Source organism: Chironomus tepperi, unplaced genomic scaffold (genome assembly GCF_022539635.2).
Source record: "Chironomus tepperi strain 1889 unplaced genomic scaffold, CSIRO-AGI_Ctep_v1 contig_479, whole genome shotgun sequence".
Taxonomy (NCBI): domain Eukaryota; kingdom Metazoa; phylum Arthropoda; class Insecta; order Diptera; family Chironomidae; genus Chironomus; species Chironomus tepperi.
The window spans coordinates 275,049-297,843 of record NW_027226601.1 but is presented as its reverse complement, the minus strand read 5'-3'; the positions used below and the strand labels follow the sequence as shown (position 1 = coordinate 297,843).

The 22,795-nt window shown below is 32.8% G+C and overlaps 1 protein-coding gene across 2 annotated transcripts in view; it reads left to right on the top strand.

The window, feature by feature from the left end:
* Positions 1-228: 228 nt before the first annotated feature.
* The window catches only part of LOC139099616 (mucin-22-like), a 55,742-nt gene continuing 33,175 nt past the window's right edge, over positions 229-22,795 (top strand). Inside the window, exons 1-2 of one of the 2 annotated variants that reach the window (XM_070652129.1) lie at positions 229-562; positions 620-866. In XM_070652129.1, coding sequence (XP_070508230.1) covers positions 791-866 — 76 coding nt within the window. In that variant the 5' untranslated portion in view covers positions 229-562; positions 620-790. Of the gene's footprint in view, positions 867-22,795 lie in introns of both variants that reach the window. The other variant, XM_070652128.1, reaches the window with a different exon arrangement.

Genomic DNA, 22,795 nt, shown 5'->3' with positions numbered 1-22,795 from the left:
TATGCTGAATACTCTGAAAAAAAGAAAAAGTAAACGTATTTTTTTTACTATTTACAATATAAAGTTGTAAGAAAAGAAACTGGGAGAAGAGAACCAACACTATTGCAGCATTTGGTTGGAGATCATAACACAAGAAGGCAACAACAAAAAAAATTGGTGCTGAGGGAAAAGCACGAAACATTCAAATTCATTTACAATCAAAACGATATTTAGTATAATTCGAAATTTCTGCTCAAGCAGATGTCGGATGTGACAAGCGATAATAATTTTTTTTTTAACTGGCGATCACTCGCAATGGCTAGTTGGCTCAAAAGATAAATTGTGTGTGGAATTTTGATTGAATGTTGATTGAAAAAGAAGAAAAAAATTTTTTGTAAAAATTAATCAAAGGAAGCAAAGTGAAAAATAAAAAAATTGAAAAAATTCTTTGAGGATTTTTGAGAAAGGAATTGAAAAAATTGTTCCTGGTGCATAAAAAAGGAAGGATACATAAAATTGAATTTTTAAAGTGTATTGTCTCATGTTGGTGCCATAAAAACTCTCAATAATAGAGCAATAAATTGTAAGGAATATAATATTTTGATTTATCATTAAAAAGTGCTAATACCTGGATTTATAGCTCTTTTTTCATACATTCTGTGGATTAAAAAAGTAGCAAGTGAACACAAAGCACACAGTTGAGGATCCAGACATACAAGGATTAAGTCAATTTTTCTTTGGATTTTTTATTTTATTTTCGTCTATCACATCTAGTTCCGGAAAGAGCAGAAAAATATATATATTTTCAAATATGCTTCAACGGAGTAACATGGGTGTGCTCCTGTTGGCACTTATAATTTATGCAAATCCTGCATTATCACAATTAGGTGAGTTTTTTGATTCAATTTTAATTTTTGTGGGTGGCAATTTTTGCAGAGTTGTTGTTCGGGAAGTTGTGAGCTTATTGAGTTTTCTGTATGAAATTGTGTACAATTGTGATGGTGCTGAAATGTTCAAAATGTCAAAATATTAAGTTTTGACTGTTTGAAGAAATGTGAGAATTCAGAAAATACAAGATATTTGAAAAATTGTAAATTTTCAAGAAATTTAAAATTTAAAGAAAATTTAAAAAATCTTTAAAAATCGTTTAAAAATTCATTTTTTTTTGAAGATTCAAAAAAGTTAAAATTAATTTTTTTTTTTGGAAAAAGTTTAAGAATTCAGAAAAAAAATAAAAGTTCAAGAAATTTAGTTTGTTAAAATATTTAAAAAAGCAAGATTTTAAAGATTCAAATCCAAAATTTAGAAATTCAAAAAAATTAAATACTTTAAAAATAACGTTAAAATCAAAATTGTGAAAATTAAAAACAAAAACGTTGAAAATCAAAAGTCAAATTTTTATTAAAAAACGTTTTTTAAATTTCAAATCAAAGGATACAAACTTTTTAAAAAGATTTAAATTTTGTCAAAATCAAAATATCAAAATTAAAACAATTCGAAATTTGAAATTTTTTGTGAAAGCATTTGAAGAATTTAAAAATTTTAAAATTTTCAGAAATTCTTAAAAATTCAAAAATTGTCAAATTTTGAAAATTCTCAAATTTAAAAATAAAACATTTCTTAAAATTTATCAAGCAATTCCTTTTCAAATTAAAAATTCATCCAAATTAATTTTCAAGAAATTTTCTGCATCCACTCATCACTATTCAGCCTCAGAATTTTCCCCACAAAAACACCAACAATACCCACTCACCCGGATAGCAACTCATCAAAAATGTCAAGAATTTATATTATTAAATTTTATTTGAAAACAATCGGCTGCTATTCTCGACTAGTCGCCAATATAAAGACACGAGATTTGCGTTCTATGATTCATAAAATGAAATCTAATCTTATTTGATTATGATTATAGTAAATGCCAAATGTTAAGAACGACCTCAACTTGTAGAATGTAAAAAAAAAAAATTGTGACAAGTTTTGTGAGTCAGAAGTGCCAATAGAAAACAAGTTATTTAAATCAGTATCATTAGGTTAGTAGTATCAAGAAGAAGGCAAAGTAAAGTTACAAAATCTTCGCCCCTACACAGAATCATCAACATCCGCACCTAATATTATTTATATTTAGTTTCTGCGAAGGTTTACATCTTTTAAAACTGTTATATGATTTTCGTCGATGCTCATGATGATGATGAAAGAAAAAAAAAATTCTTTTGTATGACAATTTTGTAATAATTATTAATGCCGTGCTGCTCACTCGTGCACTTACACAGATAACCGTTTTTGGCTGTCTCAATGACAATTGTGCTGTTCTTTTCCTTTTCAAATGATATTTAGAAGCCACAAAAAAATTAAAATGAGCCGCAATTCACCCACATTTAGCTCTTACGTTACTTGTTTGCTTATTCATTGTTTCCATTTATTTAGTGCAATTCTTAAATATGAATATGGATAGTAATAAATCGTCATGGGAACTGGGAGAAATGAAAAGAAGAAACAAACGCGTAAAGAGGTTCTTAAGTCGTTCCATCTGATGCACATATTCATCATCATCAAACATGGGAAGTGCTATATAATAATGAATGGGTTGTTTACTCTTACGGAACCAATTTTAAATCTGACGCAATGGAAAAAAATGGCATAGTTGAAAGAAAATCAGTAGAACAGTAGATAACAACATATGATAATGGCACTTGACACTGCATACATTGTATGTCTGTGGATCATTAGGCTTGTAGATCAAGGTGGACTGGATGATTGCTTGTGTTTTAGTTGTTGTGGCTTATTTTGAGGACTTTTTGAGTTTTTTTGATGGATTTTCGGGAAATTCGAATAGATTAATGTCTGATAGGCAATATTTTCGAGGTTGGATGTGTGGCATATCCTGTTTTGATGAGTATCTGGACAAAGAGAGTCATTTAAGTCAGTTTAACTCCCAATCGAATCCAATTCAATTTTTTCTACACAATTTTTCAACAAAATTCCTTCAAACTCTTAGTTTCACCAAGAATAACAATGCATAAGAACTTCATTGCAGCACATTGTTGATTTTTATCCATTATTATGTTTTCATTGTCGACCTTTAATCGTCGATCTAAAAAAATGAATTATTAACACTTAAAATTTTTCTTTATTGTTTAATAAATTCAAGTTGTTTCACAATTTTTTTTTTCGGACATAAAATTTGCATTTTTTGGCTGCGGTCAGCTTTGATTGTTTTCGACACTCGAGGTCTTATGATTCTAGTCCATACCATTCGATGCGAGATCATAATATAATGTTATTGCTGCCATTATGAGATCATTAAACATGAATGACAATTATGTGAGAACAAAAGTGGATATCTCTTTTTTAGAGGTCTCATTTATGGACGGTACGCAATGAATAGGCGATTTTTATAGACGAAAAAAATTGCAAAACTTTTTTCGTATGTGCCTTTTATTGACGACGAAGATTGTGGAAGATTAAATTGTATTGAAAATATTTCTATTAATGGACATAAGAGATTTAAATTGAAAATTGCGGAGATAAGAGCAATAAAAGGTTGGAAAGAAAAAAATTGATTAGATTTTAAAGAGTTTCTTTAAATTGATCGAGGGGTATTGACTCTGTTGTGAGGAGTTTTTTGGCATGTTATTGTGAATTTTGAGGAGATTTTTTGAGGTCGGCTGACAAAAATGGGTAATTTAAGTCAATAACTGCCATAATACAGCTAGTTATCTATCCACAAGTCCGGGTCATATGACCGTAATTATGAATTTACACATTATTGGGAATCATTAGTAATTGACATCCATTAGAGGCGTATTTAAGGGATATTAGGAGTATTTGGGATTTTGGAGCACAAATCTTCTATCTGCAAGTGTTTTTCGTTCCTGGCTATGTCCCTGACGTCCACAAAGCCCCTTATGACAGTCACTAAAGCTCAATTCATCTCATAATACCAAACATCAATAAGCAAAGCTTGAACAAAGCTTCAATTTTCCATTTAAAAACTAAACCCAAATAAATGGCCCATCTAGTCCATAAAATTCAAAAATAAATCTCCATAAACCGTATCTTCGTCCAATATTTACAAAACAGTCATCACACCTTGTTTAAGACACATTCCGGTATCATTTTAAATCCAGCATAAAAAGAAGGCACAAAATCAGAATGAAATGAGCTAGATCTCATAAAAAAAATTAATAATGACACATTTAATGAAGACCTCCCAAAAAATATATAGTATAAAGTTATGATTGATCTGATTCGACTCATTACAATTATTTATTGAATAGGATAGTATCATTCATGGACTTCCCGCTATTATTTTTCTACACTGTGAAATTGAATACAAGAATCGAAGACGAGGAAAAAAAAGTATATTTAAGTATTGAAAAATAAAATAAATTGCTAATGAGAAAATTAACGGGGCAAGATCGTATTCTTGTATATCTACAATAGATACATAACAGCTAAAGCACTTTCTTCTCTATCTCTTTTTATGCCTCTAACTAAACAACCAAAATGAATGATTCGGTTTGTATAAGATTCAATATTTAAATGAGTCGTACTAATTGATTTGTGAACAAAATTCAAATTAAAAACTGTGGCATGGCTGATTAGTCCATCTTTAATGTGGAAATGATTAACATAAATTTTGGGAGATGATTCCAAGAAAAACCAGATTATTTGCCATTATTTGTTAATTTTTTAGTTCGGCCTCACGTCAAACCTTTCTATTTTAATTATTTTTGTGGGTATTTCCGAGCTGCACAGATGTTGAAGGGTCTGTCACCGTCAGGGAGCTTTAAAGGCTCCTATAAACCTCTTTTATTGACATCAAATGGATGATGCCTTTTGTTGGCAGCCAAATGGACGTTAAATGTTGAAATTTGAATAAATAAGGTTTAAGGAAGCCTTCCAAGTGGCACAAGTGAAGGAGGGTCCGCCATGGAGCTTTTATGGCTTCGTTAAATTTTTTTTATTAACATCAAATGAAAGTTATTCATTTTTGACTGTCATATGGAAGCCAAACGTCAATATTGATAAAAGAGAGTTAAGGGCTCCATGACAGAACCTTTAGTACTTGTTTTTCTCGGGCTTCCCTTAAGTGTCGCGTTGAAAATAAATTTATTTTTTTGTTTTTTAATCGTGAAATAAATTTAAACAGCATTAAAATATTAATCTCAAGTCATAATCAAGTGGACCGCATTCACTTTCCCTTCTAGATTTTGTTATTCGTAGGGCCATTTTTCATGCCTTTATTTGTGATAGCCTTCAAGCTGAAAAGACAATTATCGTTGATTTTAAACTGTTAATTTGATGAAAGTTTCTCTCATTTTTATCAAATATCTTTTTTTTTATCTTACGGCTGTAAATATTTTATTCACATTTTCAATTTTTGTAGTCTTCTTAAGTCTATAAATAAATTATTATTTAACATCGATAGTCGCTCGATGAAATGGAATAAATGTGCATAAGTTCACATAACACGTAGTCGCTTTTCGAAAAAAATGATTAAATAAGAAATCTTGTTGTGTTGCAATGAAATGCAGCAATTGCAAATATGGAATGACTTTTTTTAATTGAGTTTGGGTGACTTTTTTCTGGTTTTTGTGTATCTCCTGGTTGTTATCTGACTTTGTTTCCTTGAATTCCTTAAGATCAAGTAGAATTAACTGTCTTGTGAAATTTGTAGCAGTAATTCTGCATTTATATGCCTTAAAGTTTATATAATGACATTTTCAAGTCGTGGACACGAAAGAATTAAAAAATTCCAAATAATCTCATTTTAAGGTTGAATTTTAAAAATTACATGGCATTTCTTACAAAAAATGCGATAAAATTTCATCATCCAGCAGAGTTGGGTGCAAGTTCATATGTAAATATTTCTGATGCAAGTGCACTGTTGACTCAATTAATGACATTGATGATTTTATGCCTATTCTACGTCGTGTAGCATTTCCATAAATTCTATGTACCTGTGACAAACCAGTGATTCCTGCACTTAATTCAGATTTGTGACTCTGTTTCACCTTCCCAGCCACACAACTCCTTTTTGTGTAATTCACAACAAACTCATAAATCCCATCACATTGCTTACCCTACCATTATCGAACATCTTCAAAACAGAAGTTAAATTATTATTTCCAGCAGTGCTTATCTTCAATTTCTCATAAACATCACTTAATGTATCTTAATTCGAATAGTTCCATCCTTTCACTTATTAATTTAACAGCTTTAAGGTAATTTATAGAGATAATTGTGATGCTTTACTCCTTTCTTTCACTTTAATGGATGTTAAGTTCATGGGTGCTCAACCTGGTGGAAGGTGGTTGATGGGATGCCAATATTTTGGGATGACAATTTCCCAGGCAGGCAACGATCATGCTTAAATAGTATAGAAAGATCAAAGAGGCTTCTATGCCTGCTAGGGTTATTTATACAGCTTCTGCGCCTGACTTCATACAATTTTCCATTGATCTTATTGAATCCCACACAGCATCATCAGCTAAGTCCATTAAATAAGTTCTGCAGTAGAATATGAAGCAATTTAAATCAAATTTGCACTAAAAAGTAAGAGTTCCAGTGTATATTCATGCCCACTTACAACAGACATTAAGATCACGAAAGCTCATCAGCTTCCTTAAAAATCCACGCTAAAAGAGAAATGAAATGAGTCTACTTAACATCCATTTCGCTATGAATGCAGGCAAGCAAAAAAATTATCTGCAAATAATAAAATAAAAACTCATTCATTACATGTGGCACTATACTTAATATATATATAGAGATGACTGTATGAAAGTTATGAGCATGAATGTTCAATTTTCGGGTAATTTTCAATGGCTTTCGATTTATTAGAAGAAATTTTTATATTTTAATTATGTTTTGGTCGATGAAACCAAGAAAGCATTTCAGTTTCATGACCATGATTAAGAAATTATTATGGTGTTATTATATGCTGATGGTTCATTAAAGTGTGAGACATCGACATAGTAATTTCATCGGCATTCATTACGTTTTTTTTTTGACTCAAAAAGAAATTCAATATTGAAGGTTTTTTATGAATTTTTATAAAGTCATTGGTTGATGACTGTTATTAATTCTAAGACTGAGATTTTGTCACTCATGAATATGCAGCACGTAATAAAAAATGTTGCACAAGCTTTATGTCTTTTGTGGTTAATCATGTATTTCAAAAAATAAGAGATGATTGAACTAGCTGTTGATGATGTTTCGGCATTTTTTTTTGTTTTGTTGTCGGAGCTTTAAATCATTTCGCAATTTTCATGGTGAGGTCGGAATCTGAGCAAAGAGCTTTAAAATCAAGTGAATCTGAGGCTATAATTAACTCTTGTTTCATCTGGTTCCGAAAGAAAAAGTCTTAATTGAAGAATTATTGCAGTAAGCTGTAAACTCTTTCTTTGGACTAGATCTTGCTACCTTAACAGGCAAAAAGCATGCTTTCATTAGCTTGTATACCTTAAATATACTAAATGATCATACTTTTGAGCAATGCTCTTAGCTTACTCTGGTCTTATTTGCCTCCTTCGCTGGTTTTGCAGATATATTGCTGTTCATGACCTCCCTTAGGCTTATCCTAAAGCTAACTCTATCGCTAGCTTCCGTCTGCCACTTACCAATACCAAATGCCATGGTATCTCCATCAAAAGCTTATCTCCATGAGTTCTTGACCCTTCTTCATGTTAAGAGCTCGTCATTTACCTGCTAGCGTTAACAACTTACATAAATCAGCATCCAGTACGTCCCAAATGTTAAGCGAAAGGAGGCAACATCATAAAATATGAAATTGAAAGGATTGGCTATTGTCAGCATCAATTCTCACTTTCTGTCAAGGTGTGTATCGTTATAATCACATACAAATATGTGCGGACTGTTTTGTCGTCGTTAATAAATTCATTGTCGCGAATAAAAAAATTCAATAATTTCTCTTCCGTGAGACTTTTTTCCATCGCTTCCATCGCACCATTAACAATCGACAAATATTTCAGAGTCAAAAGCAGCATCTCGATTAACCTTTGTTTAGTTTTGAGGCATTCGACCTGATCTCCTTGACTTATAAAAAAATTACCACGCATTAGCAATAAAAAGAAACATTTTGAGTCAATTTGAATTCCTGGTAGCATGTATTAGTTGTCACTTAGTTATTTGAGCAATTTGCAATTTTTAGTTCCACTATTAAATGCAATTTGTTCATGCCTATGCAGAAAAAAATTGTGGGAATTTTATTCAAAAAGATCTGTTATTTCCAAATAAAGTCACAAAAGCTCCATCGAAAAGGAATTTCGTAATTTGACTGTCTTTTCGTCAAAGCTGCATGCTATTGCGATAGACATGACTAAAATTGCTTCATATAAAATTTGATGACTCAAAGATGAATAGGAGAAAATTTAAATTTGTGCGTAAAGCTGAACAAAAGATGTTTTTTTGAAATGTTAATAAGGTTGTTGAGTGACATTTTTGAGGCAGTTCCTTGAAGATTTGAATAGTTTTTGTGGGGTTTTAATGGAGAGTGACGGAATTATTTCTCTCAAAGGGGCTAGAGGGTGACTATAGGACTCTTGGAGAGAGGCTGTTGATAGCGATACTGATGTATTGGGTACTGGTAATTGGAAAAGGGCTGTCAGCGATAGAGCCAGCTTTAGGCACCAACTGAGTGAGACCAAGGATCGCGGATAATCTTTAAGGCCAGCGAATTCGTAACTAAGATTGAATTTTTTTAAATCCTGTATTTTGGATTCTCTACACCTAATAGACATTGTCTTCCCATTCTCACCAGCATGAGCGTGTTCATGAGTATATTCGTGCAACAGTATTGAGCATGCTCCTTGTCTGTTCAGGTACTCAAAATACAATGACAGTGACCTTACCTGATTTTAGAATTCTCAAGAAAAATTGTCAACTAATACAAATATTCCACATCAAACTCATTCATCTACTCCAAAGAATAATATAAATCCAAACAAACTCATATTGATCATGCATATCCAATGCCAATCAATAGCCAGTCAACAAATTAGATCGAAAAAAATTTAACTTTTTATTAATTTCCTTCATCACATTTTTCGCGGAAATTGTCGATTCAACATGAAATTCCAATCGTATATTACAATTTAATTTTTTGCTTGGCAAAATTGTACATACACACATGATCGCAATAAATGAAAACAAGCAAAACCAGCTTTTGTGTGGACGTCGCATAAATTTTTTTTTCCTTCACTTGATTATTTTTTACTTTTTTTTGCTTTGGGTTAAAAAAAGAGAAAATTTCTTTTCTTTATTGATAAATTCGATGCTGTGTGTATGACATACTTACACTTGTTATGGCTCTCTTATTTTTCGCTAGCCGAGATAATGATACTTGGGCTAATGGTAAGGCATTCGATGAAGTGCTAATATGAATAATTTCACTATGTAAATGTTATGTCAAAAACACATAAAAAATTTTGACTTTAAAATGCCGATCGGTCGTTAGCGGCTGTGATGAAATTTATACCTATATAAAATATAATTTGTTGCAAAATGTGTGGCTTAAAGTGAGAGTCTTGATTGACATTTTATTGTCAGGAATTGACCAAAATTGACTGAAATTCCTAAGTCAGTATCAATTAATTTTACCCAATTTTTTTGTGCTGTCTTGACTTAAACAAAAGCCAATCAGCAACTACATATGATTGCTAATTTAAAGAAATTGTTCACTTTTCACTAATTTACACAAAAACCGGTTGATTCGATTTATGCTTGATTTTTTTTGGACCAAGTGAAACTCGTGGGGATTGTTTGTAAGTTGTGGGATTGTAAGGTTAGGACTTGTCATGCAACTGATTGAAATAATCAAAGGAATAGCTCGACATTGACGATTCCAGGCTACATAGTTCCTTGCTTACTGGAACCATGCTTCGATCTGACTCAATTGCTGGCCTTAGTACGAAGTTTGATAGCATCTAATCATAACAGACCAAGAGCACGTTCTCATGGCACAGAAAGACAACTGAGATACCTAAAAGCGGTCTCTTTGTTTCTAAAGGTAGCAAGCATTATCTTTGAACCATCCTAAGCATTGCTGCTTTTTAAGATCCAGGGCGTCTTTTTCCTTGTGGATGCCATCCTAAGTCGGTAAAACAAGCTTGTGTTTCTGTCTTTAAATTGACACTTTGTGAAGTATTGCGCTCCGGAAGCGTCTGATCTATCCAACTGTACCTTCAAATGAGTATCTTATAATTAAAGTTCTCCTGTTCATATACCATACCCCACCACCAGTACTTGCCATAATATTCTTTCAAATATCAGACACAACATCTGCACGATCCCGTCCGTCTTGTGAAAAATAATAATTATCGAAACCTTGAATACCTTACTTACACTTTCCTGTGTAAGATGAAATCTTTTAAGCAATTATTGTATTATTCGGCAGACGAAAAGATGCAAAAAGTATGTTGAAATATATTTTCTTGTATCTCGAATTAATGGATTTTTATGATGCTAAATTATTACGACGTGCTTATTTACGAGTTTGAGACCCAAATTGATCAATGCGCAGCATACTCGAATGCTGTGAATGAAAATTTATGCATTAATATTTCATAAAATTTCTTAACGATAATTCGAATATTTTTTGGTTTGTTAATGGAGAAAAATTCATGAATTTATGAAAAATGATCGAAATAACAACTTGAGTCCACTAATTTACGGTATTTATGTCAAATGTAATTGTTTTTAAAATGTTTAACAAATGAATTTAACCCCAAAAAAGCTTTAACGCCGTCAGTCATTTATTCCTAGGTCACTCAACTCACTGTGCAATTTTTAGTCTATTGCCCCTGTCAAAAATTCATTGTTTACCATTCATAAGCTGATTTATTCAACAAATATGTCTCAATCTGCATACATTACATGCATTAATAATTGCGTAGTGTCTGAGGTCTATTAGACATCATTAGTCATATTGCCAATAAATGACCATAAAATTGAGTGAGAAATATAAATTTTGACTGGAATGGGCAAGAGGAGGAAGACCTCTTGTTGTGAAGCTGGAATTTATGGTCACATAATTTATACAATGTCCACTAAGGCAGTTGAAACTTCCTTAAAAGACATTTTTCCGCCATGTATCCAGCATGCGCATTGCTGCACACAACGATTGCATAATCCAAAAGTCAAACAAATATTCATTTCGAATAAACCGGCTGACTAAAGTTGTAATTTATTCCATAATATAATTTCAATCACACTCAATTAACACTACAAACATAGATACATGCACAGCCGTCACCAAGTGATTGTTGTCTTACTAAAAATGATATAAGAATTGCACAACAAACTAATAATTTTTTATCATTTGAAAATAAATAGACATTACGAATGACTGCATAGTAAGCCTTCATAGTTCAACATCAAACACCTTTAAGCGGTGCTTACTTCTCTTTGTTTTCAATCAGCCACTGCATACAATAACAGAAAATAATAAATTTAATTGAGTGTAAAGTATGAAAAAATAAAAGCATAAATGCTGAATACATATGCACAATTCTTTATATATCGACTAGACTGATTCTGACATTCAACTTTCGTGCACATTCCGATTGCAAGGTCAAATGAATTTAATATACTTTAAAATACTATACTTAATATGTGACTGCATTAAACAATAACAAAAAAAAAAATTCAGCATTCAGCAAAAAGCTCTGACGAGAAAAATTCTGGTTTTGTGCTCGTTTCCAACATTCAGCCTTCATTCAACACGAAGTCAAAGTCGCCCCGAAGTTTTTAATATCAAAAACACGAAAAAATTATATTTTTTTAGCTGCTACTGCTGCTGGCACGGGGAATCAGGTATTGGGGCCAATTGGCAAATCTACTTTGTTTCGGTGACTCAACAGGTTTAATGCTGATGCTGCTGCTATTGATATGCGTTATTTGCCAAGCTACTCGATACGCTAAAATGATCTTCAAAGCATCACACTATGGCATCTTGGAGATGAGGATGATGCAATTGCCAAAGATTGATTTTTTTTATTTCTTCTATTTGCCTCATCATTTTTTCTCCTCGAGTCTGCATCTTACTTTAAATAAGTTACGAAAAAATGAGATAAAACAATAGAAATTTCTACTTGAAAATCTTTTAAACTTCATTTGTTAATATATAAATCTTGTTTCATTTGCTAGTGAAATTTTGTATTTAATATTTACATATATTACATTATGTGAGATATCTATGAAGCGAATCGTCAATTTTTATGTGTATTTATGAGGTTATTGATCGAATCGCTAGTTTCGAAATTTCGAATTTTGATGATATTTTGAAAATTACTTCACATCTTGTCGCAGACGAGTTTGTATTTGACTTTTGCCACTTTTTTCTACATATTCAAATCTATTTAAAGTCAATAAACTATGTTAATTTAATTTAAAATGCAAAATAAAATTCGAAGTGGAGCAAAAAAATATTCAAACCTAAAAATATCGTTGAAAATGTCAAAAACTTGTCTCAGACCAGTTTGTATTTTACTTTTGCCACTTTTTTCTACACATTTAGTTCCATCTAATGTCAATAAACTATGCAAATTTAATTTAAAATGCAAAATAAAATTCGAACTGAAGTGAAAATGAAAAATTTGTCAAAAATATTCTTCTGCCAAACATTCAGTTCCAACTAAAATAAACTCGTTTTTTGAAAATGTCAAAAACTGCGTTGACATTTCTCGATCAAATTTTAACTTGTTTATATTAATCTATTATTTCATCATTGAACATGTCTTTTTCCTCTTCTTTTCCGTCTGTCTTTCCAATTTTTTTTCGTCAATGAACCTTTTCATCTCATATATGTCTTTTTTTGCTGCCTTTTTTTATTATTACTATTTTAACCAATTGGCAACTTTCACATTTTTTTTTTCTTTCATCACATCGATATATACGTTGATATTCATTGTCCGGCTATGATAACTTCTTCTTCATCGTCATTTCTTATTTCGAGAGATGTCATATAAAAGATAAATAATAAAAATTGATTATTTGAAAGAAAAATTTCATTAAAAATTCAGAGAATGTATAAAAAAAGAGAAAGAAGACGAGAAGGAAGTGAGATGTTGATGAAAAATGTATCTTTCACTTTGATAAATTCCACCTGTGTATGCTTAATGATAATCAATTGTCAATTGACTTCAAAGTGAAAATTTTGTTGTGAAAAATTAAAGAAAATTGACCTTGCACCGTAAATGCATTTCCAATATTCAACCAAAATAACATTTTTTGTGTGCGCCAGAATTCCACAGATGCCAATAAGACTAAGCCATAAGTGCAATTTAACGACGCACCTGATCTCTCTTTTTGAGATTTATAATACTCGATCTGTACCAAAGACTTCAATGCACGTTGTGTGAGAAAACCAAAAGGAAAGAAAATCATATACAGCGACCCATTTTCATCTCCTCTTCTTTATTTTACAATTCTCGACTGACTATGAGAAAGGAAAAGTTATTTTGCTTCTTTATGCTTTTCATTCCATCTTCTTTATTGTTTTAGACTCTCAAGACTCTCGTTATTAAAATTCTTTCATTTTTAATTTTTATTTATTTTTATAACTTTTCCCGAGCTGCAATGAATGCTGTAATTGCTGTTGAATTGCATTGATGACTTGGGTACTGTTATGACTGAGCTGTACAACTTGTTCGCAAAGGCATCTCTACGTCACAGTATTGACTCTAAGAAATATAATCGTAATGGCTGATTCCGAAAAATGAGGTTCGTCGGATTGTGCTGCTCAAGATACTTAAGAGACAACGAGCATACTCACCTTAAAGAGTATGCATAATTGTGTATATGTAGCATAGGCAGTCGATCAGAGCAGTGATATTAGACTTTCAGGTGATAGATATTGGTTAGTACGCACAGCACCCTCATTCCTGCACATACTCGTGAGCATGTTTCTTGTCTGTTCGGGGATAGCAATTTAAGCGTAGTCATAGGAGTTGGAAAATTGATTTGACTTGCTTGGGACCAATTCCTCTTCTAAATTCAAATCATATACTGTAATATAGTAAATATATCCGAATCGACTGTCCGTTTCTGTTTCTATCCAATGAATTGCTTGAACGGGCTGAAGGAGGAAAGGAGGGGAGGCTAATCCAATCATCCTTCCACACCCTTCCCAACCTCGAGAGATCTGACCATTTTTGAACCACAATTCAGTCTATACTGCTCGGGTCTCTCATACCTTCAAATTGGAATGCTTTAGCACATTTGAAAAATTTTCTAAAATTGTTGTCTAGATACCATCAGATGAGATCAGTTTCAAAATAATAATAAAAGCTACATAATTTCATTCCGACATTGCAAAAGATCGTGGCGGAGAAAAGTGAAATCTTCTTGGAAGAATAATGAGTCGGGCATATAAAAAAAAGTAGGGAAAACTTGTACGTGCTTGAAATTCTGCTGTAATTTGTCCAGTTAAAAACTTTTTTGTGTACAATCTGAAAAGAATCTACTCTCACAATTTACTATAGGATATAAAAACAAATTTGGCATGAATCATGTACAAAGACATAATTCGTTAGATTTTTGTGCTGTATGGAAAGATCAACAAAAGACTTAATAATAGATGGAAAAGCGATTGATCGAAAGTATAAAAGTTCTCATTCACAGTTAAATTTTGGAGATGCGAAAATAATATTTTTTTATTACTTAACCACGGTTCCTCTACATATTTGGATGTGCTTTATGATTTTTTTATAACATAAAAATTTTATTGCTTTATACTTTTTGGAAAGCATTTATGGAAGAAGATTACAGGTTTTTATATTGAGTTTCTTAATCAAGTATAAGCTGTCGAGTAACTGGATGAATTAAGGTTTATTCGAATGGCTTGAAGCTGTTCAAATTTCACCAAAACTTTTTTTGGATGTTCATCTTTTTGTCGGCAAATGATGATGATAATGTACATGTCCATAATCAATCATGAGGCGTGCAATTTTTACTTTCTGAACTTCCGAAATGAAGTCTTGAAGAAATTGGAAATTTTGCGAATTTTGGGATATTGAGTCTATATTAAAAAGATGTTAAGGACCCCCCCAAATACCCCCTTGAGTCTTCAATCTCGATATACTCAAGTCCCTAAACAAATCAATGTCCACTCAATAACATTCCACTCCAAAAATCACTCATTATCCACAGTACTTTCGCAAAAACTGCTTTAAGCCAGTGGTGGACAACCTTTTATTTTTTGCGGTCCATCTTTGTGGTAAGCCTCCACCGAAGCCGTAAATAGCATAAGGTTCATGGCATTTCAAACACTTGTGTTTGACACAGCACACAGGTTGTCCACCACTGCTTTAAACTCTCATTATGCCAACTACCGCTGTTCGAGCACTTCCAATTCCCACAATTAAAGTCCTTCGATTAATTGAGAACTCAGTCATTTACTATATAATATAAGAAATTTCTCTCCAATTCAATTCCACATACTTTCATTTTAAGACGGCAACAAAACTACATTTAAAATCTCAAGAGACGAATATAAAAATTGTCAGGAAATGCCAGAGGCAAAATTTTATTTTCATTTCATGTAGTGGCAATCTATTTTAATCACGAAAAAGCTCTAAAAAATTTGCAAAATATCACTCGAATATGATCGCAATAAGCTAAACATTTGACATTCAATGAATTTCGATGTATGAAGCGTGCATGAAATTCGTTGGTTGCAGTTAGTTTGTAGAATGTTTAGAGATGTTTGGATTTAGAAGAATTTTAAAATGAGAAGGGGTAGGTCATATCTGGGAAGACTGTTCTAAAGGTTCTGAAATTGAAGTTAGTTCTAATGTGATGAAAAGTGGCAGTTAATGGAAATGCTAAGATTTGCTGATTAAGAGCGTTCAAAAGTATGTAGTGATAGGTGAACTATGAAAGGTAATGATGATGCTATGATGCTGAATTCCAATGGTCATACCAGCTTAGTCTCAAAACCTTCAAATTTTAGAAGGATCAAGCAATCTAATACGGATCAACTTATGCCGAATAGCACAACTCGAATCGATCTAAATTCCGGTACCAGGTCGGCATGATTTGAATGATTCCGGAATTAAACCAATACATGATCAAGTCATGTCAGCCTCGAATTTTTGATCGATTAATCGATTTGTGCTATGCAACATAATGTCTAGTTAATAACTAGACATACGGTCGTCTGATGACATTTTTTCGGAACGATTCGTAAAGTTTCTGCCGACTGTTAGTCTGGTTCTTAAGTAGACACTCTGTTGGCTACTCGTGGTTATTTAACTTTAGCCTAATGATTCGAAAAAGTGGCAAAACTCAGAAGAACAAGTAGAAAATATCCAGGGCTATATCGATTAATAGCCGGATATGAAAGGAATCTAGCTTTTTCGACAGTCGACACTATACTGTCATATTTGGCGGGATATACCATCCGGGAAGTTGTCCTACTGATATTCATAGTTACGCTTTAGAGTTTATCTTGAGTTCAGAAAAGTTGTCACACGATATGATAGAAAGGATGAATAAATAATAATGAGCACTGTGCTGCTTTTACAACACTTCAGCTCCATTGTACAATCCAAACCACAACAGCTCACAAACTCCACAGTTAATTTGATTAAATTTGCAAGAATAATGAACTAGAAATTGAATATTGATACGTCAAACTCAATGATGAAACGACGACATAAACATCAAAATAGCGACCATTTGACTGACGGACGTAAATCAGATAGAGAGTAAATCAACTGCGGAACTAAATATGGAAGTAAATAAAAAGAAGAGTCAAGAAGAAGAAAGATCAATTCATTCATTTATAGTCAGCAATGTCGAGAATCAATTGCTGCGAAGATGTTAAAAAGAAGGCACAAAGAGAAGAAGAAAAATATGTTATAAGGTTTTTTCGCTGGTGCTCGTTTTGCTTTCTGTTTGGATGTTGACCTACATAGTTCTTTTTTTTTCATTTTATTCTTATTTCTCTCATTCTTCTTTACATTCTGTGCGCTTTACAAGCAACAACCTTCTTCATTTATAAAGAAAATACTTTGTTTATTTTGTTGTTGTTGCCTCTTATGCCTGGCTTTTTAATTTTGGATTTCTTATTAAAAGAAATTTTTTATTACACAGCAGTTCCTCATGTAAAATATGTGACTTGATAATTGTTTTTTGTTCTGTCTCACTCTTTTGACTAAATTATCCAGTAAGAGCTTTTAAAGTATGAATGATTTATGATTCTTACCTTTACACCTTCTGGCTATATCTTCATGAACTTTTCGATGTCAACAAGATGTCGAGAATATTTTTTTTATCTGGAAATGTCGCTCTGCTTTAGTAAAATGCGGCATAGCATTCACTCACGGAGATTGGAGAAATTTAAGTAACTAGCGCACGTTCAACAAGAATTGACATTTGACCTCAACATTTATATTTACAAAGAATTCAGTAGTTGAATGCGGCTATAAAAGAAAGACATTACATTGTTGTTGAATGAATTTTAAATTGAAATGAATTTTTAATGCGGATGGAATTTTTTGTTTGTTTGCATGTTGAGTGGATTAGGATTTGGATTTGGATTTGGAGGAGAAAATTGTGGATTATGGATGGTCTAGATTGAAATTTAGTTGAACTTAATTCGTCAGGTATTCAGAGATAATTTTCAAATTCTGAGTTTTTAAACGTTTTGGATAGATTTCTATGATATTTTAATTTCTAAATGATGTAGTTGCAGCTACTGCATCTTAAATGCTAATTTGAAGCACAATGGCATTTCCATAACAAATAATTTAGTTACTCCGTGAGCATCAATTTCGATTCATAACAACATCCTACAGATATCACCTGAAGCCAGCTCTATGACTGACTATCCTTTGCCAATCTAAAGTACATTAATATCAACAGCTTACTAGAGTGTGACTCATAGTACTATGTCGTGAATCATGCAATCCAAGTTCTAGACAAACTAACAGAAGCAAATGCATTTTATATCGACTGGGCTGTAATGTAGAACCTGGGGCTGTTAGTGTAAATGCCAATCACATTGATCATTCCACTCTGATTCAACTAAAATCCAGATGATTTTAAATAGTTTTGGATAGCTTGAACGATTTGTGCTATTTAAGGTATTGATTCCTTAAATAGCACAAATCGTTTAATTGATTAAAACTCTAATTCTAGGCCGGCGTGAGTCTTACATGGTGCAGGATTCGGATTAGAATCCAGCATCATACCAGAGCCACGCCGGTCTGCTGCCCCGGATTTTAAATCGATTAACCTTCTTGTGATATTTGAAATGATTCGATTTTATAGATGCACCAGCTAATTAATATTCATAATAAGCCATAAGAAGCTACCCAAACATCATTCCGTTAGCTAGCCTGATTGTTGACTTTGATAGAGAACTCAATCATTTTTAATATGAACTTCACATGAAATGTCTCTTAATTAATATTCAGTTCTGTTCATTACCAAAGTTGAAGGAAACATAAAAAGTAAAGAAAAGAGCACAAACCCAAAACCAACAATTCTGGATAACCTCAAAAAAGCAAGAAATTGTGTCAACAATAATCAATTATTTTTCATAAACAAGACGAACATGTCATAAACCCCAAAAAAAAAGTATGAGTATCATAAACACATTCTCAACAATAGGAACGTACAGAAAATGAATTTGGACAATAGTCGTGACTATCTGACACAGAAAATCAAACATATTAAGCCCTTTAATCTCATTATAAGCTTCATCTTCATTAAAGCGCATTACAAATTATTCTATGCTTACAAAAATGATATTAATGATCAAATGGAACTGCCAATGATCCAATGAATGTAACTGATTAACATTCTCTACGCACATTACAATATGCTTTACATATTTAAGTGATTTTCGATGACATAAGTGCATCATCAAAGAGAAATTTTGTTGTTTTTCAATTTCTATATCCGCCTGCTTACACAATTGTCCATAGTGTGAATTGACAAAGCACAATAAATTTCACTAATTATTTCACATTTTTTGCGAAAAACAACACTCAACATTGGCAACGGAGCTGCTAAATTATTCATATTGAAATATGAGAAATTTTCAAAAAATTTACTAATATTGGAATTGGAAACAAAATGTGTGAAAAAGGTAGAGAAGCTGTTACTAAAAATACCGTATTGCAATTGGTCACTTGCCGCTGCACGATTTTCCAAAAAAATATTATTTATATTCAATTAACCAATCTCTTTTCCGATTGAGTTCACAGCCAAAGAGTAAATAAAGTTGCTATTGACATAGAATGCATAATGATGCGTAAAGAATTTCCATGATCACGTTTCTGCTTTTGAAAGCATTCTTTTGTGAGTTCAATGAATGGAATTGTGGGGAGTAGGCAGCGAGTAAGCGAAGAAGTTATAAGAAATTATTTCGGGACTGGAATGACAAAAATTATTTTTTTTTTGTAGATTGCGACTCATGGCGATCGAGTTTGTTTGAAATGTCATCGGAATTAAATTTTTTTTAACGGTGGTCGTTGAGAGTTTTATGGATGTGTGTTTGCGGCAAAAAGTTGCTGTTGATTATTAGCTCAGTGCTTCCCAAACTATGCTCCAAACTTCGAAAAGTTACCATAGATGACAAGTGACACAATTTGTCAAAAAAATGACAAATCTTGTCTTTAGTCCGCACCGTCTTAAGTTGTCCGCACCTTTTCCTCAAAAGTTATAGTAACTGTAGCTGGAATATAATAAAACGCTATACCCTTACAGGCACAGATCATGTTGTCGAAAGGTTGCTTTATTTAAATATACTAGTTGACTATGCTCATGAGCGTTGCTCTGTGTTTAATCTGCTCTTAAGAGCAGGTTCATTGGTTGCTAGGGATAACTAGTTAATGGCAAGTTAATGTCCAATTGATGTCTAGCATTAACGTATTTTGTTACTCGCTCTAACAAGCTAAGAGGAATGCCCATCAGTTTGCTCTTGCTAACTTACTTCGATTGCCGTACAAATCAATTATGATCCAAGACTTCCCACAGGAGTCGCCTGATGCTGGCTTTATCGTGGCTTCTATTGTACTTTATGAGTTTGCTCATCTTTTTTAATTGAGGTGAGCAAGCTTTCAAGAGCACGTTCTTTGATTGTAAGGGTCGGTTAAGTTAAGGATGCACCTTGCTGAGAAATTTGAAAAACACTGTTCTAGTTCGGTGATTGTCAATAAATAGCAATCGATCAGATTTTAGGTTGTTAGGCTCTTGATTCAGTAATATCAAAACAGAGCTTAACTCAGATATTTTATGGAACAGTCGACTAGACTCAACATAAAAATCAAGTCGACTTCAATCTTTGTATCAAAATGAATTTTAGAGAATTTAGTCATAGGTCTAATTAACTTCCTCATCATGCATATTAATAACCTGAATAAACAAGGAACACGTCCATTTAGGTGACTGTGCTTATTGTAATTTTATATTAATTGTTACTCAACCTTAGATTCCTTATTACAAGTAATAAATATATCAGTAATTAAAATGCTCTGAGAATAGAACAGCAGGTGTCACAAAAGCAATTTAGTTCCTCAACAATCTACAAAACTCACAAATTTGAGAATTAATTTCCCTATCAATTCCCACAAAAATTCTCCTCGCCGTAAGACTCAAATTGCGAAAAAATTCTACCGATACTTTGATTGCTCGATCAATGAACCGCGCCGCAAACATGAGGAAGAAATACAAATATTTGTGACAGATCGCCTACAGAGTAATTAACCTGGAAAAATAAAAGAAAATTGTGGCTTTTTTTTTTTGCTAAATTATACAATGAAACCGCAATAAACAATTAATCGATGACTGGCAAGGTGAACGGCTCGGATGGGAGAGAATAAAAAAAAATTTAATTAAATTGAAAAAAACATTCTCGCCACAAAAAAGCAAATTCATGAAACAACAGAGAGAACTTCATCGCGGCGGGAACTTTTTTTTCTCTCATTTTATTTACAGTTTTGCGAATTTTTTTGTTTTTAATTTTCCGCCTTTAAAATTATGGGCGAGTTTTTTTTCGTACTTGATTGACTAACAGTTAATGATGATCTTAGTCGACAGCGGGTGTAACTCATTCTTACGTAAAGTTCAATATCATCTTAAACTTTAAGTTTTGCTTTTAAATGTCAAAACTATTTATTTATAAATTAGTTCCGAGCGACAGGCAGGGACAAATTGAGCAGTGGCGTAGTGATTATAGCGCCGGACAATCGACTCTATCGACCCGGGTTCGATCCCAGGAAAATACTAATCGGATTTGGGTGCTTTTTCGGTGTTTTTAGTCAGAATAACTAGGTTTGTTGCACAAATGAGCCAGGGAGCTATAAAGGCTGTGTTCAGCCTCTTGTTAACCCCAAATGGAAGTAGCTTACGTTTGTCGTTCATATGACTGCCACAAAATAAAGACTCAGAAGCTCCATGACGGTAGCCTTAGAAGCTCCGTGACGGTAGTCTTAGAAGCTCCATGACGGTAGCCTTAGAAGCTCCATGACGGTAGCCTTAGAAGCTCCATGACGGTAGCCTTAGAAGCTCCATAACAGTAGTCTTTGAAGCTCCATAACGTAGCCTTAGATACTCCATGATGAAGCATTAGAATCTCCGTAATGAAGCCAAGCTCTGTGTCAGACCCTTCTTCATTTATGTCGTTCGGGCCATACCGTGCCACACTCAAATGATGAAAGAAGAAAGCAAATTGAGGAGATGAAATCATCAAACACAAATATATCCACATTCCGTACAGATCAAATATTGTTTTAATGTCGCATAGCAATTGCTCTCAATATCGTCCAATAACATTGTCCGTTTCGTCGTATTTTCAATGCTCCAAATTGACTTTTTTTTTTCGAGGCTAATCGAAAATTGAAATCGACGAGCGAAAATTAAAAGATTTATTGCCAAATCCGACATGAGTCAGGTCATGCCGAACATGAAAGAAAATAAAAAATAGAATAGAGATAATGAAATTTATTTATTTTACCAATACAACGTGTGTCACTTTCCGGTTTTCCTGTTACATCTCACAACACAAGCATGTGTGTGCAAAAAAAAATGCAAAAAAATACGAGAAGCGAAAGGTGAAAATAAATAAATTTTTGCTTTACCAGTTCAATGAGTTTATTCTTCTGTACTTGTTGTTGCGTTACAGATGGAAAGTCAACAGGTTTAAGGTTCATTTCACGTTTTTAATGTACAACATCTCATCGACACGAATTTAAAAAAATCAACAATATAATATATCTTTTCGAAATTTATGTGAAAATGTTATCGGAAATGTGTGATTGCAATGCTTGTGGACTTTCCAAGTTTGATCGGGAATGAATGTTGATTTGCAAGAGGTTGGAAAGCTTCTGTGGATTTTTATGGAAATCTGGGCTAGGAGTTAGAGCTTGAATTTAAATTACAGTAATTCTTGGGATCATTCGTAGACTAATCTGTCCTGGAAGTAGTTAAGTGTCGGCCACGATTGGCACAAATGAAGAAGGCTCTTCTAAAAGACCTTTTGAGGCTCTGTTAGAGCTCTTTAACTCGAAGTGAAAGCCGTCTGCATTTAAAGGTCAACTAACAAAGTCTGGAGAGCAATTAGCAAGTCGCTTGACTAAAATTCGATGTGATAACTCGAAAGTCATTGGTTCAAATCCTGTCACATCCAAATTTGTGGTTTTTTAAAAGTTTAAGACATTTCAACTGCTTAATGAAACGAGATTAGGACAAAATGGGAGCTGTGGGCAGTGACGGATTAATCAAAAAAAGCAGAAACATGAAGTGTATCGAAAAAAATAGGAACGAGAGTAACAAGATCGAC